Source organism: Cetorhinus maximus, chromosome 19, assembly GCF_964194155.1.
Source record: "Cetorhinus maximus chromosome 19, sCetMax3.hap1.1, whole genome shotgun sequence".
In the NCBI taxonomy this organism is placed as follows: domain Eukaryota; kingdom Metazoa; phylum Chordata; class Chondrichthyes; order Lamniformes; family Cetorhinidae; genus Cetorhinus; species Cetorhinus maximus.
The window spans coordinates 20,805,857-20,827,880 of record NC_135897.1 but is presented as its reverse complement, the minus strand read 5'-3'; the positions used below and the strand labels follow the sequence as shown (position 1 = coordinate 20,827,880).

General features: G+C 43.9%; 1 protein-coding gene across 1 annotated transcript in view; it reads left to right on the top strand.

Annotated features, from left to right (window-relative positions):
- Nucleotides 1-21,101, top strand: part of LOC144693682 (protein mab-21-like 4) — a 29,281-nt gene extending 8,180 nt beyond the window's left edge. The window contains exons 2-5 of the mRNA XM_078563571.1: nt 1,259-1,481; nt 8,164-8,317; nt 9,984-10,349; nt 19,979-21,101. Coding sequence (XP_078419697.1) covers nt 1,259-1,481; nt 8,164-8,317; nt 9,984-10,349; nt 19,979-20,080 — 845 coding nt within the window. The 3' untranslated portion in view covers nt 20,081-21,101. The remainder of the gene's footprint in view (nt 1-1,258; nt 1,482-8,163; nt 8,318-9,983; nt 10,350-19,978) is intronic.
- Nucleotides 21,102-22,024: the final 923 nt, after the last annotated feature.

The following is a 22,024-nucleotide window of genomic DNA, read 5'->3' as shown; positions in this document are numbered from 1 at the left end:
AGCTACATACAGACATACGAATTAGGAGCAAGATTAGGCCATTTTGCCTCTCGAGCCTGCTCTGCCATATGATAAGATCATGGTGATCTGATTGCGGCCTCAACTTCACTTTCCTGCCTACCCTCAACATTCTTTGGCTCCCTTGTTACTCAAGGATCTATCTACCTCTGCCTTAAGAATGTTCCATGAGCTGCCCATACCACCCTCCGGGGAAGAGTGTTCCATAGACTCACGACCATTAAACTGTGCCCCCCAATTCTAGTCTCTCTCATAAGGGGAAACATCCTCTCAGCATCCACCCTGTCAAGTACCCTCACGATCTTATACATTTCAATAATATTGCCTCTCAGTATCCTTCTCCAATGGATACAGGCCCAACCTGTCCAACCTTTCCTCATAAGATAACCCCCATCCCAGGAATCAGCTGAGTGAACCGACTTAACCCCTGCCTCAGTTCCAATAGCAATACGATTGTGTCCCCTCATTCTTGATTCCTCAACCAGAGGATATGGTTTCTCTTCTATCTGTTCAAATCCTTTTAAATACCTCGATTAGATCACCTCTTAATCTTCCATATAAGGACTCCACTGTCTCTTGGTGGCTATCCTTCTTGCCCGCTCAAAGCAGCAGGTTCAAATTGCATTGCAGGGAAGGTAATCAAATTAGTGGGGCGGGGGCGGGTGGGGAGGGTAGTGTGCGTTGCATGAATCACTGTGGATATTTCAATTGCCTGCCAAGTCAATTTCTATCAGGTGGCCAGGGTTACACTGGGTCCTTTAGAATATTTGTTCATTTCTGTTTTCTGGCTGGGTAACGATGTATGGGAAAGTGTTACAGATCAGATCATTCTCAGGGTCAGGTAAGTAAGAGTGGGAAAGGGTCACAGGTCAATTCATACTCAGGGGTTAGGTACCTCTCCACCTCTCTACCTCTCCTCTACCATTAAGATATCCCTTAAAACCTACCTCTTTGACCACGCCTTTTTCCACATTACCCAATATCTTGTTCCTTGGCTTCGTGTCAGATTTTGTTTGATAACACTCCTGATTTAGGCTGTGAATTTAGACTGATGCGTTTCTGTGATGAATCTCCCCCAGCACTTGTATCCACATAACAGGAGATCCTAGTGATGATGTTGCTTGATGTCAGGGGTCTTTATTACAATAACTCTGCTTCAAGAAAGTGTTAACAAGTTCAGTCAAATACCTTGCTTGGGCATACAGAATCTCTCACCACAGTAAATTTCTTACCATTACAGGAGATGTGAATGCTTCTTTGTTAAATTTTGATGGTCCTCGGATAACACTGGTTCTAAGAAATGTAATGAAGTCCTTACGAGTTAACATCATTCCAGTCGTTAGGAGAGCCATAGAGAAGTTTCTTGAGGATGGTAATCAGAATGAGAAGGGCATTTCGGAGACAAGCAAGCAGGCAACTCCCGAGAACATTGACATTAGCAATGGAACTTACTACCGATGGAGGTAAAGTGGCTTCTTTCCTTATAATAATTGAGCTAGATTGAATGGTGTGTCAAGTTGAGCTTCATTATTTAAGATTCAGGAATTTTTGTCAGTGTTTGGAGGAATCAAATTCTGTTCCCCTGTAAAAACAAATTCTTTCTTTCTTTGCCATTTATGTTGCAAATAAAATTGAAAATAGCTTGCTGCTTATAGTTAAATTCCATCACTTCAGCATCCTCAAGATGGTTTGGATTTGAAATGAGGTGCCAGAGATGAAATAATGTAAATCAACGGCTACAATAATGACCACATGATGTATTTTGTCCTGTGCTGCAGTCAGCTCTGGGGAAGCTCGACCTCTGACCTTGTGTTTGACTTCACAGACAGGAAGTTTTGAACAGTTTGTACATCTTGGTTAGTTTCATCTATATAAATGTTTAAAGTATTTATTAATTATACGATTAGGATTGAATTGGTACATTGTGAGATGTCCAGAATCATTGGAAAAAGATCTTGAGGAGAGATAAGGAGAATTTTTTCACTCAGAATTGTCAGGATCTGGGCCACAGTACCTGAAAGATGGAACTAGTGTTGGAAACTAATTCCATAAACAATGTTAAAAAGGAATTGGACAGGTACTTGCTAGTGAGAAATTTACAGATTTATAGACACAAAGCAGGCACGTGGGACTAAGCACAATTGCTCTATCAAAGAACCAGAACAGACACGACAGGTCGAATGAACTCCTTCTGTGCCGTACACTTCTATGATTTAATGATACTAATTCAGGTTGTTAAGTCACCTTATTGGCCAGGATCCAGGTTAAATTTCTTGGCATGGTTACCCTAGGAGCAGGCAAAATGCTAAATTTAGGATTATCTCAGAAATGACTTGGTGGTCAACTGAATCAATGATAATCCATTGCCATGGAATTCACTTTGGGATCTATCATCAGGTCATGTTGGTGTCCATTACCATAGCGAGCAGCAATATCCAGTCAAAGTTCAGATTGTAGCATACCATTAAAGGACTTTACAGGTTGAAGTCCAATAAAGCCAAACCGGGCATTATGGCTCCTATTGAGGCCACTTCCCAGAAAGGCCTGAAGACAAGAACCACCTTTGTTGACTTACCTTGTGTCTATGACACAGTGTGTGGCAAAGTCACGGATCTTTGCATATGCAGACGACTTGGCCCTGGCATTCCAGGCCAAAGAACTTCAGGACATTGAGAAAACACTCACTGAAAGTCTATGTTCTCTGCAAACCTATTTCAGAAAATGGATGCTTCAACCAAACACTGCCAAGAGACTGTCATTTCAGCCCTCTACCTGAACAACTCAAAGGCCATGGAAGAACTTCATGTCTAGTCCTTTGGCCAACCACACAACCATGGCCCAAAGCCAAAATATCTCAGCATCATTCTTGACCGTACATTGACCTACCCTCAACATAAGACCATAAAACATAGAAGCAGAAGTAGGTCATTCTGCCCATTGAGTCTGCTCTACCATTCAATGAGATCATGGCTGATCTGATAATCCTAAACTCCACTTTCCTACCTTTTCCCCATAACCCTTGATTCCCTTACTGATTAAAAATCTGTCTATCTCCACCTTGAATATACTTAACGATCAGCCTCTACTGCCTTCTGCAGTAAAGAATTCCAGATTCACTACCCTCTGAGGGAAGAAATTCCTCCTCATCTCTATCTTAAATTGGTGACCCCTTACTCAGAGATTATGCCCTCTGGTCCTAGACTCTCCCCCAAGGGGAAATAACCTCTCAGCATCTACCCTGTCAAGCCCCTTAAGAATCTTAATGGTTCAATAAGGTCGCCTCTCATTCTTCTAAACAGGCCCAAGCTACTCAACCTCTCCTCATAAGAAAATCCCTCTATACTGGGGATCAATCTAGTGAACCTTCTCTGGACTGCCTCTAATGCCAGTATATCTTTCCTTAGATAAGGGGACCAAAACTGTTCACAGTATTCTCGGTGTGGTCTAACTAGTGCCTTGTATGGTTTTAGCAAGACTTCCCTATTTTTATACTCCATTCCCTTTGAAATAAAGGCCAACATTCCATTTGCCTTCCCTTTTACCTGTTGAACTTGTATGTTAGCTTTTTGGGATTTATGCATGAGGACTCCCAAATCCCTCTGAGCTGTAGCTTTCTGCAGTCTTTCTCCATTTAAATAATATTCAGCTCCTCTATTCCTCCTGCCAAAATACATAACCTCACATTTTCCCACATTATATTCCATCTGCCAAGTTCTTGCCCACTTACTTAACTTGTCTATATCCCTCTGTAGACTCTTTGTGTCATCTTCACCACATGCCTTCCCACCTATTTTTGTGTCATCTGCAAACTTGCAAATAGTACATTCGCTTCCCTCATCCAAGTCATTAATATATATTGTAAATGATTGTGGCCCCAGCACTGATCCCTGTGGCATTCCACTAGTTACATGTTGCCATCCTGAAAATGCCGCCCTTATCCCAACTGTCTGTCTTCTATTAGTTAGCCAATCTCTATCCATGTTAATATACTACCCCCAATGCCCTATGCTCATCTTATTAAGTAGCCTTATGTGTGGTACCTTATCAAACTCCTTTTGGAAATCCAAATATATTGCATCTACTGATTCCCCTTTATATATCCTGCTTGTTACCTCCTCAAAGAATTCTAATAAATTTGTCAGGCATGATTTCCCCTTTATGAAGCCTCTCTGCTTGATTACATTATGCATTTCTAAATGCTCTGCTAGTACATCCTTTATAATAGACTCTAACATTTTCCCAATGACAGATGTTAAGCTAACTGGCCTATAGTTACATGTTTTTTTGTCTCCCTCCCTTTTTGAATAAGGGTGTTACATTGGCAGTTTTCTAATCTTTTGGGACTTTTCCAGAATCTAAGGATTCTTGGAAGATTACTACCAGTGCATTCACTATTTGTGTCGCTACTTCCTTTAATATCCTAGGGTGCCAACCATCAGGTCCAGGGGGCTTATTGGCCTTTAGCCCCATTAGTTTCCCTAGTACTTTTTCTCTAGTGATAGTTATTGTATTTATTTCCTCCCCACCTTTTGCCCCTTGATTATTTAGTATTTTTGGAATGCTATTAGTGTCTTCTACCGTGAAGCCTGATGCAAAGTATTTATCCAAATCCTCTACCATTTCCTGGTTCCCCATCATTATTTCTCCAGTCTCATTCTCTAAGGGGCCTATGTTCACTTTGGCCTGTCTCTTCCTTTTTATATATTTAAAGAAGTTCTTACTGTCCATTTTTATATTACTTGCTAGTTTACGCTCAAAGTTTATTTTCTCCCTCTTTATTATTTATTGGTCATCTTTTGTTCGTTTCCAAAACTTTCCCAATCCTCTGGCTTACCACTAATCACACCACATTGTATGTTTCTCTTTCAATTTTACACTATCCTTAACTTCCTTGGTTAACCATGGTTGGTTTATCCCCTTCCTAGAATCCTTCTTTCTCACTGGGATATATCTTTGTTGTGAGTCATGAACAATTTTCTTCAACGTCTGCCATTGCTCATCAATCGTCTTTTCTGCTAAACTCCTTTCCCGGTCCACTCCAGCCAACTCTGCCCTTATTCTATTGTAATTACCCTTATTTAAGTTCAGCATACTTGTTTCTGATTCAAATTTCTCAATTCCAAACTGAATGCTAAATTCTAGCATGTTATGGTCACTGTTTCCTAGGGAATCTTTTACTCTGAGATAATTTATTAAACCTGCCTCATTACACATTACCAGATCCAAAATAGCCTGATCCCTGGTTGTTCTAGGAAACTGTCCTGAATACGCTCCATGAACTCTTGCTTGTGGCTACCTCTGCCAATTTGATTTTCCCAATCTATATGAAGATTAAAGTCACCCATGATTAATGTACTGCCTTTTTTACATGCCCTCATTATCACCTGACTTATTCACTTTCCTACAGTATAGCTACTGTCAAGGGGCCTATAGACTATTCCCACCAGTGTCTTCTTCCCCTTGTTATTTCTTACCTCCACCGATATGGATTCTACATCTTTTGATCCAAGGTCATTTCTTGCTATCGCACTTATTCCATCTTGTACTAACAAAGCTACTCCACCACCCTTTCCTTCTTGCCTGTCCTTTCGAAAAGTCACATACCCCTGAATACTTAGTGCCCAGCTTTGATCTCCAAGTCTCCATAATGGCTATCAGATCATACCCATTAACCTCTATTTGTGCTGTAATTCATTTATTTTGTTCTGAATACTACGTGCATTTAACTAAGGAGCCATTAATTTTGCCTTTATACCATTTTTTTCTCCCTTTGATCCCTATTTGCTGCTTTTTTTAATGTTTGTACACTCTGTCCCTTCCTGTCACACTCTGGGTATCATTACCGAAATAGCTGCCCTGCAATGCTGCCATATCCTTTTGCTTTGTTAGCCTACGTATCCCCTCTCCGAACCACCCCCTACCCCCATTTAGTATAAAGCTCTCTCTACAGCCCTAGTTATCCGATTCGCCAGGACACTGGTCCCAGCACGGTTCAACTGAAGTCCATCCCGCTGGAACAGCTCCCTCCTATCCTGGTACTGGTGCTAGTGCCCCAGTTCCTCCCACATCAATCTTTGAGCCACACATTTAACTCCTTGACTTTATTTACCCTGTGCCAGTTTGCCCGTGGCTCAGGTAGTAATCCCGAGATTATTATCTTGGAAGTTCTTGCTTTTTAATTTAGCTCCTAACTGTTCAGATTCTTTCAGCAGAACCTCCTTCCTAGTCCTATCAATGTCATTGGTACCAATGTGGACAACGACAACTGGATCCCTCCCCTCCCCTCCCACTCCAAGTTCCTCTCCAGCCTGAGGAGAAGTTCTTTACCCTGGCACTGGGCAGGCAACACAGCCTTCAGGACTCATGCTCACAGCTGCAGAGAACAGTATCTATCCCCATAGTTATACTGACCCCTACCACTACTACATTCCTATTTCCTCCCCCCACTTGAATGGCTCCCTGTGCCATGGTGCTGTGGTCAGTTCGCTCATCCTCCCTTCAGTACCCACTCTCATCCACACAGCTTGCAAGAACCTTGTAACCATTGGACAATTGCAGGGGCCAAGGCTCCTCAAATACTACCCCCTGGGCCCCCATACCTGCCTCACCTGCAGTCACACCCTCCTGTCCCTGATCACAGACCAAATTTGAATGACCTAATCTGAGGGGTGTGACTGCCTCCTGGAGCAAAGTGTCCAGGTACCTTTCCCCCTCCCTGATGTGGTGCAATGTCTGCAGCACAGACTCCAGCTCCTTAACTCAGATGCAAAGTTCCTCAAGCTGCAAACACTTACGACAGACATGCTCACTCTGGATCACCTTGGTGTCCAGAAGCTCCCATATGCTGCAGCAGCAACACATCACCCTTCCTGCCATCGCTATCCTGTTTTATTTAATTACTTAATTAATTACTCTAGTATCCCTGCTCTTTACACTTGAAGAATCCCCCACTCTTTACACTTTATTGTAATTTTTTTACACCAATATTAATCTTATACTTAACAAGCTATTTTGAAGAAAAAGAGAAAAAAAAGACTAGAGACCTAAACGCAAACTAAAGACCTCTCCAGAACAGAAAAGCCAAGGTCAAGATGAGAGTGAATCTCATACAAAAACAGCTGGGTACCGCCTGGGGCAGCAGAGCCAACACACTACACACTTCTTCACTCGCCCTGGTCTACCCAACAGCAGAGTACTGCTGCTCAAGCTGGCTCAGGAACTACCTCATAATCATGATAGATAGCCACCTCCAGGAAATAATGAGGATAATTTCTGGGACCTTGAGACCACAGCTTGAGTGGCTTCCTGTGCTAGCTTGTATTGAACTTCCTGATGTCCGCAGGGAAAACATCCCCGTCAAAGAACACCACCGGCTGACAGCTAACGACGCACTCCCTTTGACACATGACCTCAAAAAATAACATGCTCTCGTCTGAAATCCCGTAGCCCCAAGTGGAACACACTCCACATCCTACAAACTGATGACAGCCCCACCTCTCAATGGCATACCCCTAGATGACTACAAACATCACCAACAACAACTGGTAACTGACCCAAGAGGTGAGGACCCAGGTTTCAACCTTCCACGGAAAATCTGAACAGCCCTGAGAAGGTGAGGCCACTTGCTCCACAAGTGGAACATGAGGAACAGTTCAAATTGTGACTGCAGCCATCCAAGTCAAACCTTCGCCCACATAGTAAACTCCTGCCCTGAGAGATCCATTCCTGGTGGCATTCCAACCATTCCCACTGAATTAGCTGAAACCGCTGGATAGATTGTTAACCTCGACAGCGAACTATAACTGTTTCCCCAGCCATACAAATAAAAAAAGGCTCAATAGGAGTCTAATGTTGTACTATACTCAAATGACCTAAAAGATTTGATCCAGATCACATTCTTACATGCTATGGACAACTTTCAACTGAATATTGTAGTAGACTAAGTGATCACTTCATGATAGATCTCCATTACAGCCACCAGCACCAGCACCACCACCACCATAAGGTGCACTATCTGGGTGCTGGGGAATGCCAGTAGTCATTAATGTCAAACTCTGCTACCTAGGACACTTCCTATTTCATATCTAGTTAAGAACTAAGCTTTTTCACTGAAGGTGAGATCCATGTTGTGTGTTCCAAATCCAGATTTTGTTTTGAAAGACCAATGTGGAAGTTGCTAGAGAGAGCAGATGCTGATGGGGGCCATCGTCTGGACAGCCTGTGCCTGCTGGACAGGATTAAAACTGACCACTGGCTTCCAGGGGAACATAAGCGAGGACTCACATTTAACCTGCTTAAGGTGAGTGAACTATTTTTATATAAACATTGCACGTACACGTGGAATCTTTTAAAGAGGGTGTGTCATAATCATCCGAGGCTTAAATAAAATGGAGTGTTGCATCTTAGACCCAAATGGTCCATAGGAGTTTGTTCAAGTTTAATTTGGATGATCTCAACCATTCCTTTGCATCAGCATATCCTTGTGCTCTATGGAATCTGCAAGAATCTGGCTAATTGAGTTACTATGCAGACACGGAGTGTATCCTCCACTAACACTCAAGAGGCAAGATCAGGGACAACCAACAAGGACAGAAATGGAATAGAATTGATGGATGTGCCTAGCATGTATTCAGACTGTTAACTGAGCAAGCACTAGAGGATTCAGATGGTACACAGGACCCACAGAAAGTCTGCTATTACCCAGAGTACCAAATAGGCCAGAACATAATGACGGGGATTTTATGCTTCCCTAGGGACCTGTTGGCAGCCAGGGTGGGTGAGGTAGGGTTTGGAGGGTGGTCTGTAAAACGTCCAGTTGCCTACATGCCCCCACGGGTATTTCACTCACAGTAGGGGAGATATCAGACAGCTCTCTTGCCCATGGGCCAATTGAGGCCCTTAGGTAACCGGGTAAAACCTTGCTGCATTGTGGTTGAGCTTGGGGGTGCAGGATCTCCGATGAGCACAAAGCATTCCCCCCCACTCTCCCCATCCTGTCAATCCCAGCGACCCTAACCCCCTCGGTGGAGCTGCCAGCGACTGGCTCCTTGGAGTTGGAGACTGTCTGCAGTTCCAGTATGGCCACCACTCCCAATGGTGCTGCTGGGCAAGAGAGCTGCCAGCCATTTGATTGGCTGGCAGATCTTTGAGGTGGGACTTCCTCTTTGATGGGGGTGGAAGTCTCAACTGGAGCCAATTAAAGGCCTGACAGCCAGTAAGTGACTACAGGTTGAGCCAGCCAAGAGCAGGTGAGCTCGCCCACAGTTTTTACATGGGAGAGGTGGGTGGTGGGGACCCTGTCCCCAACATAAAATTCAACCCATCAGTTCTATTGTCAGCCAAGCATCACAAGTTATAAGCTCAGTGGATAAGCTTGTACGTATTGTTGGAAAGGTCTAGTGAGATGAATTACATAGTCATATCCACCAGATATCCACCAGCATTGCCAATGAGTGGAACTGCCAGTCCCACCTGCTATTGGCCCTGTATCTAGATAAGGATCATCTAAATGTGAGAGAGGAAAGGAGCTGTACTGCAGCAATTTGCCAAAGCTTCTTAGAGGAAGGCACATGGGAACAACATCTCCTCCAAGATCCCCTTGATGTTACACACCATCCTGACTTGGAAATATATCGCTGTTCCTTCATTGTCACTGGGTCAAAATTCTGGAACTCCCTCCCTTGCAGCACTGTGGGTGTACCTACACCAAATGAACTGCAGTGTTTCAACAACCACCACTTTCTCAAGGACATTTAGGGATGGACAATAAATGCTGACATTGCCAGTGATGCCCACATCCCACAAGAATGAGTAAAGAGCAAAAAAATGTAATAGCTGTGCTTCTACAATTTTCATAAAGCTCTTTAAGTCCCTTGCCTGGCACTGCCCTATATGGCACTTCGTAAATGGTGATAATCCTAAGTGTAATGTTTGACCGTTACCAGCTATATTTTTAATTTTACCAGGTGGTGTTACTCTGGGCCATGAAGTTTTTCCCAGCTCCAGAGGACTGGGTTGACCTGGAATCCTCTGTTTATCGGATGTTAGTGGTGCTGCTCCGCTGCCTTGCCCTCCGGAATCTCCCCAACTACTTCATGCACGAGATCAACCTTTTCCACGAGGATTTTCAGCCCCCGTTTGACTTCCAAACCATTTACAAGAAAGTGGAAGATTTCGCTGATAAACCCGAGAAATACCTACAGATACACATGACCCACCTCCTCCCTACCCATCGCCAGCGCATTGACAGTTACGTGAAGATGCTCCTGCAGCTCCAAGATGACAAGGGTCTTTACTGGAACACAGCCTATTTTGACATCATTTTAAACAAGGTAAACATCTGGGTCTTGTTTTGGAGGGGATGGAGGGGACTGACAAACAAATCAATATTTCTGCTTAATCAAAAATCCCAGGTCAGAAACTTTGTGGGCTAGCTACAGAGGAAAGTTTCCATCAAACACACCCAGGGGAGGTATAGCACAAGGTTAGAAATACAGCAAAGTTCTCCCAATTCTATCTCATCAAACATTCCTGGCTGAAATACAGCACAGATTGGATTAGGAGTGAAGCTTGTTCGGCCTATACTGTCTCAACAAACACTCCCAGAGTAGGTACAGCACAGGTTTCGTACAGAGGAGGGTAATCCCTTTGCTAACAGTTACCATGTTCTCATTATTCATCCCTAGGACCTATTTGAATGGTGTTTCAATTCAGGTGAAAATGCCAGTTAAATGACGCCGATATTATTGCACTTCCTAACTCTAGAAACATTGTTTAAAAATCAGAGAATTACCTGTTTGAAGAGCGGCCTCCAATGGTCCTTTTAATGACCTCTGGTTAGGGTCACTTTAAACTCAGTGCCACTGCACTTAGTCTGCTCAGTAATATATAAAAATTGAGTTATTTGCAAAATGGCAGGATGTGAAAAGCAATAAAATAAAAACAGGGATCAGTGCTGAGGCCTCAACCTTTTACAATTTATATAAATGACTTGGATAAAGGGACCGAAGGTATGCTTGCTAAATTTACTGATGACACAAAGATAAGTAGGAAAGTAAGTTGTGAAGAGGATACAAGGAGGCTACAAAAGAACATAGATAGGTTAGGTGAGTAGGCAAAGACCTAGCAAATGGAGTATAATGTAGGAAAATGTGAAATTGTTCATTTTGGCAGGAAGAATAAAAAAGAAGCATATTATCTAAATGGTGAGTCATTACAGAGCTCTGAGATTCAGAGGAATCTGGGCGTTCTAGTGCATGAATTGCAAAAGGTTAGTGTCTAGGTTCAGCAAGTAATTAGGAAAGATAATAGAATGTTATCATTTGCTGTGAGGGGAATTGAATACAAAAGTAGAGAGGTATTTCTTCAGTTGTACAAAGAACTGGTGAGATCACATCTGGAGTACTGTGTACAGTATTGGTTTCCTTATTTAAGGAAAGATGTAAATGCGTTAGAAGCAGTTTAGAGAAGGTTTACTAGCCCTAGAAAAACTGGAGACAATGGGAATCAGGGGGAAACTTTCTGCTGGTTGGAGTCATACCTAGCACAAAGGAAGATGGTTGTGGTTCTCAGCTCCAGGACATCACTGCAGGAGTTCCTCAAGGTAGTGTCCTTGGCCCAACCATCTTCAGCTGCTTCATCAATGACCTTCCTTCCATCATAAGGTCAGAAGTGGGGATATTTGCTGATGATTGCACAATGTTCAGCACCATTCGCGACTCCTCAGATACTGAAGCAGTCCATGTCCAAATGCAGCAAGACCTGGACAACATTCAGGCTTATTGAATGCTGGAGCAGGCTTGAAGGGCCAAATGGCCTACTCCTTCTAGTTCGCATGTTCGTATATAAAACGTTGGAAAAGCTCAGCGGGTCTGGCAGCATCTGTGGAGAGAGAAACAGAATTGACGTTTCGAGTCCTTATGACTCGAAACACTAACTCTGTTCCTCTATTCACAGATGCTGCCAGACCTCCTGAGCTTTTCCAGCATTTTCTGTTTATATTTCAGATTTTATTTCAGATTTCCAGTATCTGCAGCATTTTGCTTCTTTTTAGTGTGAAAAGTCATATTTTCCAATGATCTATTCTGGGGCCTCAACACTGCACTATCCTCATTAATGATGGGATTAAGGAATTGAGAGTTGTATGTCCAAGTTTGCAGATGACACTAATTTGAGAAGATGAGAACAGGAAGTTGCAAAAGGGCAAAGCTTAAGTGAGTAGACAAAATTATGGCAGACCAAGTTTAATGTGGCAAGTGTGAAGTCATTCACTTTGCACCCAAGAAAGATAGATCAGGATATTTTCCAAATGGTGAGAGCTGGGAACTATAGAGAAGCAAAGAGATTTGGAAGCCCATAAGTACATAAATCATTGAAATCTAGTAGACGGGTACAAAAAACAAGTGAAAAAGCTAATAAAGCGTTGAGGGGTTTGATTACAATGCTATGATTCAGTTGTACAGAATCTTAGTCAGATCCCCATCTAGAATCCTTCTCCCACTTTAAGTACCATACCTAAGAGGGTATTGGCAACTATGGACTTCCCATTGGACTGGTCCATGATTATGATTAGTAAAGTACTGCAGTAGTTTGCTGTTGACTTCTGCAGTATGGCTGACCAGGAAACTCTCCCATTCTCACCACCTGCAATCAGGAAGGATTTACAGGCAGATAATCAATCTGTTTGGCTATGTTATAAACGCACCTTCCATGGCCATCAAGAGGTGTCAGCTGTGGCTCAGTCCATAGCACCCTCGCCTTTGAATCAGAGGGTTGTGGGTTCATGTCCCACTCCCGGAAAACCAAGAACTGTAATTGTACTCGAAAGAAGTTGCAATCTGTGACTGTTGGTAACTCGAAAGAGTTTCCATGGCCATCAATTGAACCCAGAGCTTCCAGCCCAGAGGTAGGGACACTACCACTGTGCCACAAGACCTCCCTCTCAGCTAGACCACTGCATTCATTTTAGGACAGGAACGATAGACTTGGCTTGTTTCCTTTGAGTATAGAAAATTGAGCGGTGATCTGACTGAGGTGTTTTGTTAAAATGATTTGATGGAATAGTTGCAGAAGGCAGAATTTAATGCCCTCCCCTCATGTCGAGTTTGGTGGTGGTGAGATATTTAATTGGGCAGGAAGGTGGTGGTTGGGGACCCCGCTGCCTTCCCACACTGCCTTCCACCCCAATTAAGTGAGTGGTGGGAAAGCCCGTGGACACTCTAACCCCTCCATTGGCCTGCTCTATGAAACTCTTAGTGCCCACTAATGGCCTTATCCCACTGTCACTGGTAACTCAGCAGTGGGCTGGGCACTCACCATGTGGGGAGCATGACAAGCAGACACATTCATTGGCATTCAGTGCCTGATTTAGGGATGGGCAGCCAGTACTGGCAACGTGGTGGAGGAGGGCGGGGTTGCTGAGAGCTACCCACATCACCCACATACCCTTGCTGATGACCCCTCACTCCCACTGCCATCACTCACGTGTGGCGGTAAGCAGGCAAAAGTTGCCCCCAATAAGTAGAGAAACATGTTAAAGGGTAACCATGTGCATGACAGGCCAGTGAAGTGAGAAAGACCAGCAGTGTGGCATTTAGTTCAGCAACAATTCCGGTTTGGAGGGAGATTAGCTTTGAGGTGCAGATGGACAGGACTTTGTGACAACAGCTTGCAGAGCACCCCTTCACCACGCTTTCACAGTCCTAGCAGCACACCATCCCCCTGCTCTAATGGACCCCCATACCAGTGTGTTCCTTCATTTTCTGGTCATGTCTAAGAAGCCTAATTGATTTTTTTTTAGGAAATATCTAAAATTGTAAACAGAGGAACATCTATGGACATTATATGGACTTCCAGAAAACATTTAATAAAATGTAGATATTAGCACAATTAATAATTTTAAATCTGAGATTGATAGATTTTTTCCAGACAAGATTACAAAAGGATATGGAGTTCAGGTGGATGGATGGATAGCCCGAACCCCAAATTCCTGTAACTCTCTAGTTTTTCTTCTCTCCTCTTTCATGCCGATGCTAAGTTAATCCCTCTCAAGAAACCTGTCACGGGCTTACTTCAAACACATTCTCACTAAACTGCTGACAGCCCAATTGCCTTTCAGGACCCAATTTTAACTAATATCGTAAATGGGTGCATTTCCTGGGTGCTTTCAAAACCACCATCACCACTCCACTCGAAATACCCACTCTTGAAACCTTGGTCCTTGCAAACCATTGGTCCATCTCTAGCCTTCCTTTCCTCAAATGACATTAGTTGTGGCTTTGACTCTGCTAATTCCTAATTCGCCCAGTCTCTCTGCAGTCTTTGACACAGGTGACCACACGATTCCCGTCCAACTTCGCTCCTCTATTCTCCAACTTGGTGGAAGTGCCGTTGCTTAGTGCCACACTGAGTTACCAATCAGTATTAGAGCATGTGTAACAATGACTTCTCTAACCAGCCCTGCAACAACTCTTTGGAAGTTCTCATGGAACAACCTTGACCACCCTCTTCTTTCTAATCTTTGTGTTGTTTCTTGATGGCATCAATCCCAGACATGGGGCCAGTTTCCCTACTGCTAGCATACAGCTCTGCCTCACCATTACTTCTCTTAAGCACTCCACTACCTCTGTGCTGTCAGACTCCTTGGCCAACATTCAGTCTTGGATGAGTAGCTACTCCCTTGTTAGGAATACTGAAGCCATTGTCAAAGCCACAAACTTTGTACTTTCACCGCGAACTTCATCCCGCTGCCCAGTCATGGACCAGACTTTTCAGATCTTAATTGTCCCATTCAATCACAAGCTTCAAATTCCATATGAGAATAAATGAAATAATTTGCATTTATTGAGCTACTTACACAGCCTCAGGATGCCCCAAGATGCTTTATAACCAACAAAATACTTTTGAAGTGTAGTCACTATTGTAACGTAGGATGCAAGGCAGCCAATTTGCACAGCAATTCCCATAAACAGGAATTGAAAATGATCAAGCAATCTGCTTTAGTGATGTTGATTGAGGGATAAACATCGACCAGGACACTGGAGAGAACTGCCCTGCTCTTTTTCAGAATGGTGCCTTGGGATATTTTTCTTCCAACTGAGAGGGCCTTGGAGCGTTGGTTTAATGCCTCATCTGAAAGTCAGCACCTCCAACAGTGCAGCATTCCCTTAGAACTGCACCAAAGTGTCAGTCCTAGATTTTGTACTCAAGTCTCTAGAGTGGGACTTGAACTTACAACCTTCTAACTTCCGGCCATATAGTCCCCATCACAAAGACCACCCACTGTACTTCCATCTTTACAGCAGCACCCTGCTGCATCACATTTGTTGCTGAAACCCTTAATTACACCTTTGCCAGCTCTGGAGATATAATTCCAATTATCTCCTGCCTCGTGTCTCATCCTCCAATCTGCATAAACTTCAACTCATCAATATCTCTGCTCCCTGTATCCCATCCTGCACTGAGTTCTGATCACCCATCACTCATCCTTGCTGCCATACATTGGTTATCAGTATGCCAGTGTCTCGAATTTAAATTTCTCATACTTGCATTACATTTGTCCATTCTCTTACACTTTTTTCTCTGTAATGTCCTCCAGCCCCCCATGACATAGCCCTTTTGTCCATTCTCCCCTCCCTTCATCTCACCACTAATGGTTGTGGCCTTCAGCCATCTAGGCCCTCTCTTTCTTTAGGCCCACCTTAAAACTCAATCATTTGATTAACTTTTAGTTATGCTGCTAAAATCTTCTTTGTCTCAGTTTTTACTTTTCCATATGCTTGGATGTGCTATGAAAATCTAGATTGTGGTAATAGGACATTTATACAATAAGTTTAAATATTAATGACAAAGCAAGATTCTGTGTACTCACCATCTCAATATGATAGTACACAGGTCTGCTGGATATATTGGCTGAATTACAACTGTAAATGTCACTCACATTTGTGGCAATTTCCACAGGATAAACTGTAAATAAATTGACAGTATAAAACAAAGGGAGAAACTCTAAAGGAAGTGCAGAAAAAAGGGGACCTTGGTGTATATGTACATAAGTCATTTAAGGTGGCAGGGCATGTTGAGAGAGCAGTTAATAAAGTGTATGGTATCCTAGGTTTTATTAATAGGGGAGCTGAGTACAAGAGTAAGGAGGTCATGTTAAACTTGTATAAGACACTAGTTAGGCATTATCTGGAGTAGTGCGTCCAGTTCTGGGCACCATACTTGAGTAAGGATGTGAAGGCATTAGAGAGAGTGCAGAAGAGATTCACAACAATGATTCCAGGGATAATCAACTGTAGCTATGAAGGTAGATTGGAGAGGTTGGGACTGTTTTCCTTGGAGACAAGAAGGCTGAGAGGAGACTTGATAGAGGTATTCAAGACCCTGAGGGGTATGGAGAGGGTAAATAGTGGGAAACTGTTCCCTCTCAAGAGTACATCAAGAACTAGAGGGCACAGTTTCAAAATAATGGGCCAAAGGAGTAGAAATGCTGTGAGGAAAAATTTTTTTACCCAGAGAGTGGTTGCAGTCTGGAACGAACTTCCTGAAAGGATGGTGGAGGCAGGTTCAATCGAGGTATTCAAAAGGGAAACAGAATTACCTGGAAAAACTCAACAAGTCTGGCAGCATCGGCGGAGAAGAAATCAGTCAACGTTTCGAGCCTTCATGGCCCTTCAGCAGAACTGAAGCATAGTTTCAACAAGGGAGAAATATAAATTGGTTTAAGGTGGGTGGGGAGGAAGAGACACATTGAGGGTGTGGTGTGAGCAGATAATCAAAAGATGTCAGAGACAAAAGGGTCAAAGAGGTGTTGAAGGTGGTGGTCTTTGTCTGAGAAAAGTGCTAATTAAGAATGCAAGACAGGATATTCAAAGTACAGCTCTAGTGGGGGTGGGGTGGAAAGACTAAAGGTTTTAGTTTTAGATTTAAAAATAATGGAAATAGGTGGGGAAAGAAGAATCTATATAAATTATTGAAAAAAAAGGCGGGTGGGGGGGGAAAAGAAACGGGGTGGGGATGGGGGGAGGGGGGTTTAAGATCTAAAGTTGTTGAATTCAATATTCAGCCCAGAAGGCTGTAAAGTGCCTAGTCAGAAGATGAGGTGCTGTTCCTCCAGTTTGCGTTGGGCTTCACTGGAACAATGCAGCAAGCCAAGGATAGACATGTGGGCAAGAGAACAGGGTGGAGTGTTAAAATGGCAAGCGACAGGGAGGTTTGGGTCTTTCTTGCGGACAGACCGCAGGTGTTCCGCAAAACGGTCGCCCAGTTTGCGTTTGGTCTCTCCAATGTAGAGGAGACCGCATTGGGAGCAACGAATGCAGTAGACTAAGTTAGGGGAAATGCAAGTGAAATGCTGCTTCACTTGAAAGGAGTGTTTGGGCCCTTGGACGGTGAGGAGAGAGGAAGTGAAGGGGCAGGTGTTGCATCTTCTGCGTGGGCATGGGGAGGTGCCATAAGTGGGGGTTGAGGAGTAGGGGGTGATGGAGGAGTGGACCAGGGTGTCCCGGAGGGAACGATCCCTACGGAATGCCGTCAAGGGGGGTGAAGGGAAGATGTGTTTGGTGGTGGCATCATGCTGGAGTTGGCGGAAATGGCGGAGGATGATCCTTTGAATGCGGAGGCTGGTGGGGTGATAAATGAGGACAAGGGGGACCCTATCATGTTTCTGGGAAGGAGGAGAAGGCGTGAGGGAGGATGCGCGGGATATGGGCCGGACACGGTTGAGGGCCCTGTCAACGACCGTGGATGGAAAACCTCGGTTAAGGAAGAAGGAGGACATGTCAGAGGAGCTGTTTTTGAAGGTAGCGTCATCAGAACAGATGCGACGGAGGCGAAGGAACTGAGAGAATGGGATGGAGTCTTTACAGGAAGCGGGGTGTGAGGAGCTGTAGTCGAGGTAGCTGTGGGAGTCGGTAGGCTTGTAATGGATATTGGTGGACAGTCTATCATCAGAAATTGAGACAGAGAGGTCAAGGAAGGGAAGAGAAGTGTCAGAGATGGACCATGTGAAGATGATGGAGGGGTGGAGATTGGAAGCAAAATTAATAAATTTTTCCAGGTCCGACGAGAGCGTGAAGCAGCACCGAAGTAATCATCGATGTACCGGAGAAAGAGTTGTGGGAGGGGGCCGGAGTAGGACTGGAACAAGGAATGTTCCACATACCCCATAAAGAGACAGGCATAGCTGGGGCCCATGCGGGTACCCATAGCCACACCTTTTATTTGGAGGAAGTGAGAGGAGTTAAAGGAGAAATTGTTCGGTGTGAGAACAAGTTCAGCCAAACGGAGGAGAGTAGTGGTGGATGGGGATTGTTGGGGCCTCTGTTCAAGGAAGAAGCTAAGGGCCCTCAGACCATCCTGGTGGGGGATGGAGGTGTAGAGGGATTGGACATCCATGGTGAAGAGGAAGCGGTTGGGGCCAGGGAACTGGAAATTGTTGATGTGACGTAAGGTGTCAGAGGAATCACGGATGTAGGTGGGAAGGGACTGGACAAGGGGAGAGAGAAGGGAGTCAAGATAACAAGAAATGAGTTCCGTGGGGCAGGAACAGGCTGACACGATCGGTCTGCCAGGACAGTTCTGTTTGTGGATTTTGGGTAGGAGGTAGAAGCGGGCCGTCCGAGGTTGGGCGACTATCAAGTTGGAAGCTGTGGGAGGAAGATCTCCAGAGGAGATGAGGTCAGTGACAGTCCTGGAAACGCATTCAAAGGATCATCCTCCGCCATTTCCGCCAACTCCAGCATGATGCCACCACCAAACACATCTTCCCTTCACCCCCCTTGACGGCATTCCGTAGGGATCGTTCCCTCCGGGACACCCTGGTCCACTCCTCCATCACCCCCTACTCCTCAACCCCCACTTATGGCACCTCCCCATGCCCACGCAGAAGATGCAACACCTGCCCCTTCACTTCCTCTCTCCTCACCGTCCAAGGGCCCAAACACTCCTTTCAAGTGAAGCAGCATTTCACTTGCATTTCCCCTAACTTAGTCTACTGCATTCGTTGCTCCCAATGCGGTCTCCTCTACATTGGAGAGACCAAACGCAAACTGGGCGACCGTTTTGCGGAACACCTGCGGTCTGTCCGCAAGAAAGACCCAAACCTCCCTGTCGTTGCCATTTTAACACTCCACCCTGTTCTCTTGCCCACATGTCTGTCCTTGGCTTGCTGCATTGTTCCAGTGAAGCCCAACGCAAACTGGAGGAACAGCACCTCATCTTCCGACTAGGCACTTTACAGCCTTCTGGGCTGAATATTGAATTCAACAACTTTAGATCTTAAACCCCCCTCCCCCCATCCCCACCCCGTTTCTTTTCCCCCCCCACCCGCCTTTTTTTTCAATAATTTATATAGATTCTTCTTTCCCCACCTATTTCCATTATTTTTAAATCTACAACTAAAACCTTTAGTCTTTCCACCCCACCCCCACTAGAGCTGTACTTTGAATATCCTGTCTTGCATTCTTAATTAGCACTTTTCTCAGACAAAGACCACCACCTTCAACACCTCTTTGACCCTTTTGTCTCTGACATCTTTTGATTATCTGCTCACACCACACCCTCAATGTGTCTCTTCCCCCCCACCCACCTTAAACCAATTTATATTTCTCCCTTGTTGAAACTATGCTTCAGTTCTGCTGAAGGGCCATGAGGGCTCGAAACGTTGACTGATTTCTTCTCCGCCGATGCTGCCAGACTTGCTGAGTTTTTCCAGGTAATTCTGTTTTTATTTTGTTTTGGATTTCCAGCATCCGCAGTAGCTTTTAGCTATTCAAAAGGGAATTGGATTTCTACCTAAAAAGAGAGAATGTGCAAGATTACGGGGATAAGGCAGGGAAGTGGGACTAGGTGGAATGCTCTTTCAGAGAGCCAGTGCAGACTGAATGGGCTGAATGGCCTCCTTCTACACTTTGTTATTCTGTGTTAAGGACCCCAAAAATTCATTTTCTTGCACTGTCTCCAGTTTCAGGTTTACCATGTCCAGGATGCTGACAGAATTGGGGCCATGCAACTCGTCTGGTTCAAAACTACCAAACTAGTGACCGATGAAGGATGCTCATCGTAAACCATCATGGATGGGATTACATTTCTACAGATTCTGCAGATCAGACAGAAAACCTTTCTCCACATCTACTGTAGACTGGATTACAACCCCATGATACACCTACTGTAGACTGGATTACAACCCCATGATACACCTACTGTAGACTGGATTACAACCCCATGATACACCTTCTGTAGACTGGATTACAACCCCATGATACACCTTCTGTAGACTGGATTACAACCCCATGATACACCTACTGTAGACTGGATTACAACCCCATGATACACCTTCTGTAGACTGGATTACAACCCCATGATACACCTTCTGTAGACTGGATTACAATCCCATGATACACCTTCTGTAGACTGGATTACAACCCCATGATACACCTTCTGTAGACTGGATTACAACCACATGATACACCTACTGTTGTCTGGATTACAATCCCATGATACACCTTCTGTAGACTGGATTGCAATCCCATGATACACCTTCTGTAGACTGGATTACAACCCCATGATACACCTTCTGTAGACTGGATTACAACCCCATGATACACCGACCATAGACTGGATCACACAATGACTAAAAATTAAACTCATTCAATTTCAACAAATGAGGAGACAGGAAGCGCAACAGGACAGCACAAGTCTGTCACTTAGCTAGATAATGTTAGACTTTAACTTCCTGATGATAAGAATGGTTTTCTTTTATTTTATCACACCTGGTTTGCAAGTGTAAAATATTATATAGCAACAACTTATATCTTTTCATTCAGCTAACTTCACAAAATACTTCTAAGTACTTAAATGCAAGTCTTTCCTTCCAAGCACGTCCATGGCTTGCATCACCTAGGAGCTAATTGTCTTTTTTAAACCTGTTATATATGGAACATATATAGGAATTGACAGACAGACACGAGCCATGTAGGAGATGGTGGTGTAGTGTTAATATCACTGGACTAGTAATCCACAGGCCCAGACTAATGCTCTGTGCCAGCTGGTGGAAGTTGAATTAAATTAATAAATCTGGAGTATTACACTAGTCTCAATAGTTATTATTAATTGTTGTAAAAGCATGTTCACTGATGCCCTTTAGGGAAGGAAATCTGCCATCTTTACATGTGACTCCAAGACCCACAGCAATGTGGTTGATTTTAACTGCCCCCTGAAATGGCCTAGCAAGCCACACAGTTCAAGGGCGATTAAGGATGGACAACAAATGTTGACCTTACCAGTGACACCCACATGAAAGAATAAAGAAAAAATATATAGTACTGGGGCAGCAGTGAATCAGATCCTTATACTCTGCTGTGTACTGAATGTATACTGGAGCTGTCACTGAGATACACAAACTATGTGGTATCAGGTAGAAATGAATTATTCTCTTCTACTTCCTGCATATTGTGTGTGTATAAAAACTATCCTCGAGGCACACACGAACTGCACACCACCAGAATGGGATGAAATGTTTTCTTTAGTTGGTGTGTACTGTACATGTACAGAAGCCACCACTGTGACACACGAGCTGTATACCACCAGATGGGAGTGGATCATTTTATTTCTTCTTTTTCTCATATTCTAATTTAGATTTGTAAATAGTGATTTAATCCATTTTGCTTTCATCCTTGCAGCTTTGTGCAGGAAGCTGTGACGAGGGGGAATATTCTGATTCTGAATTTTTCGACTGAAACTGTGAAAGATTTACCTCAAAACATCATAGTTTGGCCACTATTAAAATTAGCCGATGATTTAATGGTACATCAGTGCCAGTTAGGGCTGAACCACACTTAAGCGTTACAGATTGTAACTAGAGATGGCCAGGTTGAACCATCTAAAATGTGCCTTGGCAAGCTTTACTATGACAAAGATGCCACAAAAGTGCAAGTTGTTGTTGCTATAACCAAATTATAACTCGAGTGACCCGCATACAACTGAAATCATAATCCAGATCAATTCAAAC